This window comes from Colobus angolensis, unplaced genomic scaffold, assembly GCF_000951035.1.
Source record: "Colobus angolensis palliatus isolate OR3802 unplaced genomic scaffold, Cang.pa_1.0 Scaffold239, whole genome shotgun sequence".
NCBI classification, from domain to species: Eukaryota; Metazoa; Chordata; class Mammalia; order Primates; family Cercopithecidae; genus Colobus; species Colobus angolensis.
The window spans coordinates 1,138,360-1,150,482 of record NW_012115588.1 but is presented as its reverse complement, the minus strand read 5'-3'; the positions used below and the strand labels follow the sequence as shown (position 1 = coordinate 1,150,482).

Below are 12,123 nucleotides of genomic sequence, written 5' to 3'. Positions count from 1 at the left end.
TGTAACCTCTGTCTCCCCTATTCAAGTGATTCTCCTGCCTCAGCCTCCTGAGTAGCTGGGATTACAGGTGACCACCACCATACCCGGCTAAATTTTTTGTATTTTTAGTAGAGACAGGGTTTCGCCATGTTGGCCAGACTGGTCTCGAACTCCTGACTTCAGGTGATCCACCCACCTTGGCTTCCCAAACTGCTGGGATTACAGGCGTGAGACACCACACCTGGCCTGTTTTATTTATTTATTTATTTTTTGAGACAGGGTCTTTCTCTGTCACTCAGGCTGGAGTGCAGTGGTGTGATCTCGGCTTACTGCAACCTCCACCTCCTGGGCTCCAGTGATCTTCCCACCTCAGCCTCCCAGGTGGCTGGGACTATGGGTGTAAGACACCGCAGTTGGCTAATTTATAAATTTTTCGTAGAGAAGAGGTCTCACTATATTGCCCCGGCTGGTTTTGAGTTCCTGGGCTCAAGTGATCCTCCCACCTCTTAAAGTGCTGGGATTATGGGCATGAGTCACCGCACCCAGCCCAATCCTGATACCTTATTTTTGTTTTCACTTTATTGTACTGCCTGAGGTCTCTGATATAACCATGGTGAATAGAGGTGATGATAGCAGGCATCCTTGTCTTGTTTCCCAGTCTCCGGGGAAGGTTTTTTATAAATGTATTCTTCCTTCTTTGGGTGGATACTTAAATAATGTCCTATCTTTCTTCTTTTCTAATTTCTGCACTTACAGCATGGATTTCCCTTTAATAGGGTTTTAGCTGCATCCCACAAGTTTTGATGTCATATTTTCATCATCTTTCAGTTTAAAATTTCCATTGAGAATTCTTCCTTGCCTCACTGGTTACTTAAATGTGATTTGCTTAATGTGATGTGGTGGCACACACCTATAATCCCAGCTACTCAGGAGGCCGAGGTGGGAGGATTGCTTGAGCCCAGGAGTTTGAGACCAGTCTTGGCAACATAGCAAGACCCCATAACAAAATTATTTTAAATTAATAAGGATATGGAAGGCTGAGTGCAGTGGCTCACGCCTGTAATCCCAGCACTTTGGGAGGCCAAGCCGGGTGGATCACCTGAGGTTGGGAGTTCAAGACCAGCCTGACCAACATGGAGAAGCCCCATCTCTACTAAAAATACAAAATAATTAGCTGGGCATGGTGGCGCATGCCTTTAATCCCAGCTACTCGGGAGGTTGAGGCAGGATAATGCTTGAACCCGGGAGGCAGAGGTTGCAATGAACCAAGATCGCGCCACTGCACTCCAGCCTGGACAACAAGAGTGAAACTCGGTCTCAAAAAATAAATAAATACATAAATAAAAATAAGGATGTGGAATATTTTATCAACATGATCCACAAACTTGAACTAATTCACATATATAGAATACTCATTCAACCAGGCATGGTACATGTTATTTTCAAGTGCACACAGAATATAAACTGAGCCATAAAGCAAGTCTCAAAAAATTCAAAAGGATTAAAAACCACACAGAATGTACTCTCTGATCACCGTGGAATTAGGTAAAAATAAAAAACACCACGTAGCCATAATATAATTAGAAGCTCAAAACTGTTGAATGGGCACTCTCATTCATTAAGGATTAATAATTGATCCTTACTAATTAAACTTTTTTTTTTTGGCTGGGTGCAGTGGCTCAGGCCTGTAATCCTAGCACTTTGGGAAGCCAAGGCGGGCAGATCCTTTGAGGTCGGGAGTTCGAGACCAGCCTAGCCAACATGTTGAAACCCCATCTCTACTAAAAATACAAAAACTAGCCAGGCGTGGTAGCCCACACCTGTAATCCCAGCTACTCAGGAGGCTGAGGCAAGAGAATCACTTGAACCTGGAAGGCAGAGGTTGCAGTGAGCCGAGATCGTGCCTTTGCACTCCAGCCTGGGCGACAAGAGCGAGACTCTGTCTTAAAAAAAAAAAAAAAAAAAAATCTGAGTTTGGTTTGAGAGAGATGCTGTTTAGATATTCAAGTGGGGTTGACTCTGGTGTTCAGAGGAGATGTCTGGGCTGGAAATATAAACTTGGGAGTTGTCAGGATATAGATGGTCTTCGGAACCTTGTGGCTAAATGAGATCACCTGGCGAAGGGAGTGAAGAAGAAAAAGGGTCCCAGGATGGGCTCCAACCTTTACTCCAATCTTTACAGTTCAGGGTTCCACTGGTTCTGGAAGAGGAACAAATGAAAGGGACTGAGGAGGTGTGGTGGTGAGGCAGGGGAGGATCAGGAGAGTGTGGAATGTTCTGGAAGCAAGTGAAGAAAGTGTGTTGAGGAGGAGGCAGAGCTCAAGGGTGTCGATGCTGCTGATTCATCAGGGAAGGTGAGGGCTGAGAACCGTCCATTGGTTTAACAATGTGGAGTCAATGGTGACCCTGAGAAGGAAGGTTCTGGCGAAGAGGAGGGCTACAAGCCTATAGAGAGAAACAGAAAGGAGAGGGAGAGGGGCTGAAGGTGAGAGGGCCCTGTCAATGCTGGAGGAACTCTGTTCTAAGGTGCTGTGGAGAAAGGGCAGGGAGCTGGGGGGGAATGCGGGCTCAGGGAATTTCGGATGGAAGAAATCATAGCATGTTTGCAAGCTGTAAACCAATATTGTACTGTTCACCCTATTTTGCAGATTATGGAACTAAGACTCAGAAAGTGTAAGTAGCAGACCCAGTAAGCAAAAGGACAAGGCTTGGATGGGGGTTTTGGTGGGTCTGTCTGACCCACCCCGAATTCATGCTTTTAATATGTCAAGTTTTTTCTTTTATTTTTAAATTCATTTTATTTATTTTTATTTATTTTGAGACAGAGTCTCGCTCTGTCACCCAGGCTGAAGTGCAGTGGCGTGATCTCGGCTCACTGAACTTCTGCCTGCCGGGTTCAAGTGATTCTCCTGCCTCAGGCTCCCAAGTAGCTGATACTACAGGCGTGCACCCCCACGCCTGGCTAATTTTTGTATTTTTAGTAGAGACGGGGTTTCATCATATTGGCCAGGCTGGTCTTGAACTCGTGACCTCAGGTGAGATTCGCCCACCTCGGCCTCCCAAAGAATAGGTAAAGTTTTTTAAAAAACAAATTGAAGCAGTACAGCTTTTTTTTTTTTCCATGTCATAATATGCCATGAGCACCCTTCCACATGAATAAAAAGCAGAACTGACATAATTAAAAGGAGAAATAGACAAATCCACAATCATACTGGCAGATTTTAACTAACTTCTGTTTGAGAAAATAGACCAAAAAAAATCAGTAAGGACCAGATGTGGTGGTATGCACCTGTAATGCCAGCTAATCGGGAGGTTGTGGTAGAAAGAGCACTTGAACCCAGGAGTTCAAGACCAGCTGGGCCACATAGTGAGACCTCATGAAAAACATTATTTATTTATTTCATTTATTTATTTATTTATTTATTTTGAGACAGAGTCTTGCTCTGTTGCCCAGGCTGGAGTGCAGTGGCACAATCTTGGCTCACTGCAACTTCCACCTCCTGGGTTCAAGCGATTCTCCTGCCTCAGCCTCCCAAGTAGCTAGGACTACAGGCGTCCACCACCACACTGAGCCAATGTTTTGTATTTTTAGTAGAGACAGGGTTTCACCATGTTGGCCGGGCTGGTCTCGAGCTCCTGACCTCAGGTGATCTGCCCTCCTCAGCCTCCCAAAGTGCTGGGGATTACAGGCGTGAGCCACCATGCCCGGCCCGCTCCCTCGTTCTTTCAGCTCTCTGCCCTAATGGGACCTTTCGGTGCAGCCTTTTCCTGACTTCCCTTTCAAAATTGCAACCTCCCCTCTTTCCTGTCCCATCCCAACCTCCCTATCTTCCTCCTCTGAGTCTCTCCAGTGCCTTCATGGCCACCTTTTACTGTGATTATTGTGACTCTGGAGCCTCCTGGCGCCCAGCACACAGTAGGTGCTCAGGGGTCACCTATTATATGATGGGCAGAAACCTGTTCTTACCTCCCACGGTGTCCGGGGTTCCACGGGGCCCAGCACAGGGAAGGGGAGACAGTAGCAAATGTGAGGCATCAGGATGTGATCTGTATCCTCCTTCAGCAGCAGCACTCAGACCCCCCACCCGCCTGGCGACTCTGTCCCAGCCCAGCCTGGCCCAGCATCCTTGATCTCGCTGTTAGCCTCCAGCCCCTCCTGCTCCTGTTCCTGCTCTGAGCTGTCCCCGGAGGGACCTTTCTGACACACGACTCTGATGCCTGGTGAGGAAGGCCTTTAGGGGCTCTCCATTGCCAGTGCCTGGTCTAGAGCTGAATTGCTTCTCCAGGGAGTGTGCTCCTTCCCAAACAACACCCCCAGATCTCACCCATCACCCCCAATGTCCAGGACTCTCAGACTAGGTCCAGGTCCAGGGATGCTAACTTCAGCTCTAGCCTCAGCCTGCTTGGAGGAAGGCCTCGGCATTGACTTCACGCCTCTGTCATTTGGATGGCCACTGGGGTCGGCACAATTGCCCACTGGGCAGCAGGAGGCAAAGGGCCTGGAGGGCCTCGATCCCATACAAACAGCCACAGCCCAGCCCAGCCCCCAGCCCCCACACCCAACCTAGCCCAGCCCAGCCTAGCTCCCAGGCCCCAACACCCGGGCCAGCCACAGCCCAGCCCAGCCCCCAGGCCCCAACACCCAGCCCAGCCCAGCCCAGCTTCTAGCCCCCAACCCCCAGCCCAGCCCAGCCCAGCCCCAGCCCCACAAGTGGTCCACTCCAAGGCCTATGCAATCTCCCGGCAGATATACCTAAGGGAGGGCCAGGAGGGGATGGTTCAGGGGCTCAAAGGGTGTCCTGTTGCCAAGGCTGCACCCTGCATTTCACAGTCTGGTGATACAGGTCATACCCTGCATATAAATGCACTCCAGCAGTCAGGACTTGTCAAAGGTCTCACTCAGCAGCTGCTAATTGGTGGCCACCTCCACAGCCTCCCTTGCCCTCAGCCCCGCAGCTGCTCCTGCCCTGCCCACTGCACCACCACCCACTTGCGTATTCCCCAACTGCCCCACTGTATGGGTTGGGGGCCTGCAGCGTCCCAGGGCAGGCTAGTCTTCTCTGGCCCTGCATCGCCTGCCCTCTCTGGGCTCATATGTTCTGGGCAGCCCGGCTGAGCTGGACAGGAGGGAGAGGGAACCCCAGATCTGCTCCCCTGCCGAGACATGGGCAAGGAGGGTGCTCCCCTCCCTTCTCTCTGTGGCCAGAGTCATCCAGCTCAGATAGACTGTCAGATCTGTGAGACCTCGAAGGGGTCTGGGCCTGGGTGGGTGGAGGGTTGGGAGCCCAGGAACACAGAGGAATGTTCCCATCCTGGGTGCCAGGCCGTGGCTGGTGCTCCGGGCAGGCATGAAAGCTGTACAAGGCAGGGCAGGCCTTGGAAGTTTCTCTCCACTGGAAATGAGGCTTCTTCCTGGGGCAGCCCTGGTCCCTTTCCTACAAGGAAGCAGGTTGGAAGCCCCTCTCCCCAGACCCAGCCTGTTTCTGGCTCAGAGACCCCTTAAACTCGTCCCCAGGTCCGCCCCACCATCCCCGTGTCTGATGCCCTTGAAGTGAGGGTCTCCCAAACGCCAAATGGTTTATTACTTGGATTTTCATGCCCAGCTGCCTCTTGGTGCCTGCCTCCCTCCCTCCTTCCCTCCCGCCTCCCGCCCTCCTCCTGCCTCTGAGCACCACCTGTCTCTCCAGCCTGCCTCAGCAACCCCTGCTTGCCTGTTGCCAGGGAAACCGCCTCCTTGGCAACCAGCCGGCATCCATATGACACGTACACTCAGAAAGGAAAAGCTTCTGCTCTTGCTTAGGCTGTTGGTGAGCTCTGCTCTGAAGCCCAACAGGTTCTGAGGGAGGGTCCAGTTTGTGATCCCAGAGAGGGGAGGTGGGCAGGCATCATACCTCTCTTGACCATTCAACAGCAGCTTATTAAGCACGTACTACTTCCCTGACTATGTGCGTGGCCCTTTGTGCACAATATCTCATTTAATCATGCATTGAACCTGCAAAATAGATGTGATTATTCCCATCTCACAGACGTGGAAATTGAGGCATGGAGAGGTTAAGACTGTCAGAAGTCAGAGCCGAGATTCGAACCTACTCTTGTCTAACTTTAAAGTCCCAGTTCTTTCTACCATCTTGAGGTCTCTGGCTAGGCTTCTCTTAGCTGGGCCAAGAGTGAGTGGGCCTAGGACACAACCGAGTGATGAGGAAGCCCCCTCACCGTAGTTCATCTGGTGCTGCTCCCTTTGTGCCAGGCACAGCTGTATAATCAGAAACCTGGAGATAGACTAGGCATAGTCCCTGCCCTCAAGGGGTTGCCAGTCTGGTGAGATGCTGATGGGAGTAGGACTCTGACATGACCCAGTGCAGGAGCCATGAGGCCAGAGGCAGGGCCTCCAAGCCCAGCTGAGCTCGACACTCACCCGGGCTTCCTGGGAGGAGGCTTGGGCTTTGGGGGGCCTGTGGTCAGAGAGTGGGTGGCAGGAGCTTGACACCTCCAGGGAGGCGCATATGGGTGATGACGGCAGCCCAGGTGGCCCGGGAGGTGTGGCTGAGGGACATGAAAGGAAATTAACAGGCAAGGGGGATGAGGGGTGTGCTGAGAACTAGGACCAGACTCTGGAATCCCCCAGCAGGGCACACGCTCGATGGCCAGGGAGTGTGACCCCAGTGGGTGCCTGGGTTATCCTTGAATACAGGCTGGGGTGGGGGTTGGGGAGAACTAGAGGGTGCGGGTGGGTGGGAGGACCCTCACAGGGGCCGGGGCTTTGAACAGGGGGTTAAAGGCAGAGGTCATGGGGACATCCTGTTGGAGCAGTGGCCACAGTTATCATGCAGGAGGCTGCTGGTTGCAAGGCTCTTAAGAGCCTAGGGACAGCAGGAGGAGGCCTGGCCCTTCCTCTTGCCAGCCAGGTGGAAGCCTGGATAGAACCCTCCAGGTGGAATACAAGGCTTTACTGGAGGACCTTAAGGGGGGTTAGGGAGGTGGCTGAGAACAGAAAGGGGTCAGCCCTGTACAGGCAGGGAAGGGGCAAGGTGATTCTGGGAAAGGGGGTGGCAGGTGAAAAGATATGGCTGGGCTTTGCCCTCGCCTGGGGTCCCACAGTGGGGTGTGTAACAGGCAGGGGGCCGGCTGCTGGGGCTGGGGACTGCCCCTCTGCACACTTGCCCCTGATCTTGGCACCCCGTCTCCTGCAGGCTCTGCAGCACCGCGAGACCGAGGTCTACGCCTGCATCGAGAGTGAGGATGGCTGCCCACCCACCGCCAAGCAGAGCCCCCTCTCCCAGGTACGCAGGCGCTGGGACCCCACGCCTGGCTTCTCACTCCATCTGACCCTCCCGTCACCGGTGAAGTGGGAGCGGGGGGCAAATGGGACATGGAAGTGAGCCACCTGCTGTGGAATCCCAGCCCTCTCTGGGTGGCAGCTGGCCTGCTGGTTAGGAGGACTGGTGGGCCGGAGTTCCTGCTCTGTCCCTTAGCCACTGTGCAGCCCTAGTCGAGGTGTCTGACTTCTCTGTGTCTGAATCTCCTTGTGTGCAGACTGAGCAACCTAACAGTACCTACCTCATAGATGTTCAGTGAGGGTAGAATGTTGTACTGAGAAAGCTGCCTAGAAGCTGTGCCCATGCACTGTGAGCTATTGTAACTACCACTGGGCACAGTGTCCACACTGGCCAATCAGACAGGGGTGTTAGGCTGCCAGCTGCCCCCAGGTTGGTGTTGGCTAGAGTCTGGAGTTAGAGTGTGAGCTAGGAGAAGCTGGGCTGGCCTGGTCAGGGCTCTGTGATTGTCATGATAGGGCCTCAGGCATATTACCCAATCATATTTTCTCTCTCTCTTTTTTTTTTTTTTTTTTTTTGAGACAGAGTCTTGCTCTGTCACCCAGGCCAGAGGGCAGTGGCGGGATCTCAGCTAACTGCAACCTCTGCCTCTCGGGTTCAAGCAAGTCTCCTGCCTCAGCCCCCCGAGTAGCTGGGATTACAGGTGCCTACCACTATACCCAGATAATTTTTTGTGTTTTTAGTACAGACAGGGTTTCACCGTGTTGGCCAGGCTGGTCTCGAACTCCTGACCTCGTGATTCACCTGCCTCAGGCTCCCAAAGTGCTGGGATTAACGGGCCCACCACACCAGGCACATACTTTCTCTCTTAAACCTGTTTGCTCATCTGTAAAGTGGATGAGCAATGATTTCCTGCAATACCAACTGCCCCTGAATTCAAACGTGTTCCAAGCTGAATAACATCTGCACCAGGGCTTTCAGCACTGTGAAGTGTGAGGTGTTGTTCAGCCAGAACAGGAGCCCACAGGCCTCTTGGAGCATCCATCAGCGGGTGTGGGCGGCTGGCAGTTGGCCTTCTCTGGCCCAGGCTGGCACTGTTTGTTAAATCGCCTATTCTCAAAGCCCTTTCTATACTCAGCCGTCAACTAGACCCTGAGTGAAAGCAGGGCTTCCCCGACCCGGGGATCTCCAGGGATACCTGGGCCATCTCAGGCAGTGCCCGCCCTGTGCCAGGCCCCGGGGTGCTAGACAGGAGAACTAGGCATGTCCCTGCACTCTGGGAGCCATAGTCTGCAGGAACAGGTCACTGACCCCATGGACACACAGAGGCATTTGTAGCCCTGTTGTGAGGGATGGTCTTCTGGGAGGGACCAGCCAGGACAGGGAGGGAGGGCGTCCCTCGGACCCTACGATGAGCCCGCAGGCAGGATGAGTAGGAGGCAGTCATGGAACAGATGTGTCTTTGGGAGGAGGGGCATCCCACACAGAGGGCAGAAGGCAGAGGGCAGAGCTGTGGGGGAAGCTCTGAGGCTGGAAGGGCAGACCCATGTGGATGGAGGGCAGCGAGCAAGGGTGGGAAGCGTGGTGGGGGAGAGGCTGGGGAGGTGGGTTTGGACACAGAGGGCAGGCCCCCCATCAAAGCTACACAGGAAGTAATCTGTTGCCCTCTGGCTAAAACTAAATTAGTGCAAGTTCATTCTTTTCCTACCTAATGGTCATTCTCTCTCTTTCTCTCCCTCCCTTTCTTCTTTTCTATCCAGGAGAGACTGCATAGATTCAAAGATGATGGCGAACTTAACCTGGTCTATGAAAATCTCTAGGATGGGCTCCACTGCCCATAGAGCTTGCCCTGGGTCAGAGGACAGGGCAGCCCCTGCCACCAAAGGACTTGACCTGAGTTGGGACTAAGGCTGCCAGGGATACCCCATCATCTCACATTCAAGGCCCTTCCTGCCTTGGCATGCCCCACTGCCCCCATTCTATGCCCCAGCCGCCAAGGCTTTCCATCTTGCGGCCTTTGCCCAGGCTGTTCCTTCTGCCAGGCAGGCCCTTCTTCCCTGGCCCAACCAGCAAAGTGCCCCTCAGTCTTCAAGGGCTTTCCTGGATGCCACTCTTGCCCAGAGCCCTGCTCACCGCCTCACGCTTACAGAGCAGCATGCTCTCTTGGCACCAGAGAGCTGGCACCTCAGCCAGCAGGGCAGCCTCTGAGCTGAGGGAGGTCCCTGCAAGGGCCCCTTAGCAGCGCTGTGTGGGGAGCCGAGGTGTGGAGGAGCTGGGGAGCAGCTATGCAAACCCCTACCTGCCCAGCTGGGCCAGAGGCACGAGGCAGCCAGGCAGGGTGGGAGCAGGGGCTGGCGTGGGAGGTCTGGGGAACAGACAAGGATGATGGACCCCGCAGAGGCAAGACTGGGATCAGGGACAGATCTGGAGGCCCAGGACATGGCTGAGAGGTGGTCAGCAGGCTGGCGGCAGAGAGGGCTTGGGTACAAGCTGGTGAGGAAGGAGATTATGGCATGTTTGGGATGAGGGCAGAGGGATGGATGAGGGGAGGAGCTGAATGAATGGCCTGAAGTTCCCCCTCCCCCAAGGGTCCCCGCTCCCATTGGTCTGGCCCTGTATGCGCACTGTGTCATCTCCTTGGTCACCCTCTGTTCCAGGCCTGCCCCACTGCAGGACCTCAGCTGTCCCTCCTTCTACCCAATGTGCAGTCCCCCAAAGTCCCTTCTGTCTGGCCTGCAGTCCCCCCAAAGCCACCACCTGTGGCTTCATCCATTCCTCCTGCTCTGTCTTTATCTGCCATAGGCCCCAGCTCTGGCCCCCTGTGGATTGAGGTCCCAAGTGGTCCAACTGTGGGGTTTGGTGCTGGGACCCTCAAGGGCAGCCGGAAGGTCCCTCTGAGGCAGAAGCTCCGGCCCCATGGGGACAGTGGCTCCCTAGTGCCTGGCCCTGAGCCATTTCTGCTGTTCTGAGTGCCCATATCACCCTCACTTCCTCCTGACAGCAGTCCTGCACTGTGGCCAGAAACGCATCCACAGGCAAGCAGTGGCTGGGGTCCGGATGGCCCCGGGCTGTTAGGCTCTGCTTCCTCCGCTCCCGCATGTCTCCCTGAGTTCTCCCACCTTTGCTCATTTGTGAAATGGGCAGGTCAATTCTCCCATCCCACTGTATGGGCTGCCCCAACCCCAAATGTGCCCAGGGAGGGTGGGATACCCAAGGCACAGGCCCTGGCCCTGCCCCCAAGCAGCACTGGGCTACCTGCTCACAGAGGCACCTTTGGTTCTGCAGGTCACGCCCCTCCCTGCAGAGAAGGGAAAGCTGGTGGTAGAGGCTGGGCACAGACTGGCCCAGAAGAAGTCCCTGGGTCCTGCTAGGGTGGCACCAGACTTCTCTGGTCCCACAGGACAGTCAGTGACCTCCCAGCTTAGTTCTGGGCCCCCGCCTGCAAGCACACACGGCAAGGAAGGCTTTTGCAGGCTCACATAACCGAGTGGCAAGGCCCCTGCTCCCAGAGGCTGGATTTGAATGAACTCCAGGCCTGTTTGGGGAGGTGAAGCTGCCAGGTGTGCACAGGGGTCTCCCAGGCTCCTGGCTCCACCAGCCTGAGGCAGGAGCAAGGGTCAGAGCAATGGGGGACAATGCCGCTCAAGGTGCAGTGAGCTCCCCTGGGAATACTGAAGCCAGCAAGACCAGGAGAGCACCACCTCACTGGGCCTGCCTCCCCCACCTCCTGGGCCTCTCTGACCTCAGCTCCTGGACCCTGGATCTCTGGCTAGGACTCAGCATTTTCCAGTCTTTTTCAGGGGTAGAGAGGGGAGCCTGGGTTGAACTTTACCACCGTGCCCTGGCCCAGGCATCACAAACACGGCCTCCCTGTGGCTGCCCTGACCCCGACAGATCCCGATTAAACCCACACCTGGCCTTGGCCCTCCCCTGCTCCATACCTTGCATGGTTTTTACCTCACTTGGAATAAAATTCCAACTCCTTCCTGTGGCCTAGGAGGTTCTTGGGGCTGACTCATCACCCCTCTGGTGGACGTAGACATTGCCAGCGTGGTGGTCGTCTGTGCTTGGCTCAGGGCAAGGCTGGGAGGCAGTGGGTGCTGAAGTCTTCAGTGAGCAAGGAGAGAGGCTAGGAGGAGGAGGAGGAGGAGAAGGAGGGCACAGCGTGGAAGGACGGGACCCTAAAGGGCTTTGACCCAAGGGAGGGTGGGGTAAGAATGTTCTGAGACTTCTGTGGGCGACAAAGAGGACTAAGCACCTGTTCCCCAGCTCCCAGGACTGACAGCCTGCAGAGACAAGCTGGGGCAGGGTGAGGGGTGGCAGGGAACTTCAGGGTGGGAGGTGCATGGGGCAGGCGGGAGGAGGAAGAACCGAGAGGGCATGAATGGAAGCTCCTGGGGTACAGGCTTGCTTTCCGCTATGAATGGGTGGAGGAGGGAAGAGAAGAAAATTGCTTTTGAGAGCCACGCAGGCTGGGTGGCCCCAGGGCCTCCCTTGAATCCCTGCTCCACCTCTCACAGGTGGACTTGTGGACTTGTGGATTTGGGCAAGTCACTGGCCACCTAAGCCTCAGTTTGCAGTGACAGTTAAGATAGCTCAGGCCGGGCTTGGTGGCTCATGCCTGTAATCCCAGCACTTTGGGAGGCCGAGGCGGGTGGATCACTTGAGTCCAGGAGTTCGAGACCAGCCTGGCCAACGTGGCGAAACCCCGTCTCTACTATAAAATACAAAAATTAGCCTGGTGTGGTGGCATGCACCTGTAGTCCCAGCTACTCAGGAGGCTAAGGCAGGAGAATCGCTTAAACCTGGGAGGCAGAGGTTCAGTGAGCCAAGGTGGCACCACTGCACACCAGCCTGGGTGACAGAGCAT

At 54.7% G+C, this 12,123-nt stretch overlaps 1 protein-coding gene across 1 annotated transcript in view; it reads left to right on the top strand.

Annotated features, from left to right (window-relative positions):
- The window catches only part of NFAM1 (NFAT activating protein with ITAM motif 1), a 57,745-nt gene extending 46,508 nt beyond the window's left edge, over window positions 1–11,237 (top strand). Inside the window, exons 5-6 of the mRNA XM_011945121.1 lie at window positions 7,170–7,259; window positions 9,014–11,237. Coding sequence (XP_011800511.1) covers window positions 7,170–7,259; window positions 9,014–9,073 — 150 coding nt within the window. The 3' untranslated portion in view covers window positions 9,074–11,237. The remainder of the gene's footprint in view (window positions 1–7,169; window positions 7,260–9,013) is intronic.
- Window positions 11,238–12,123: the final 886 nt, after the last annotated feature.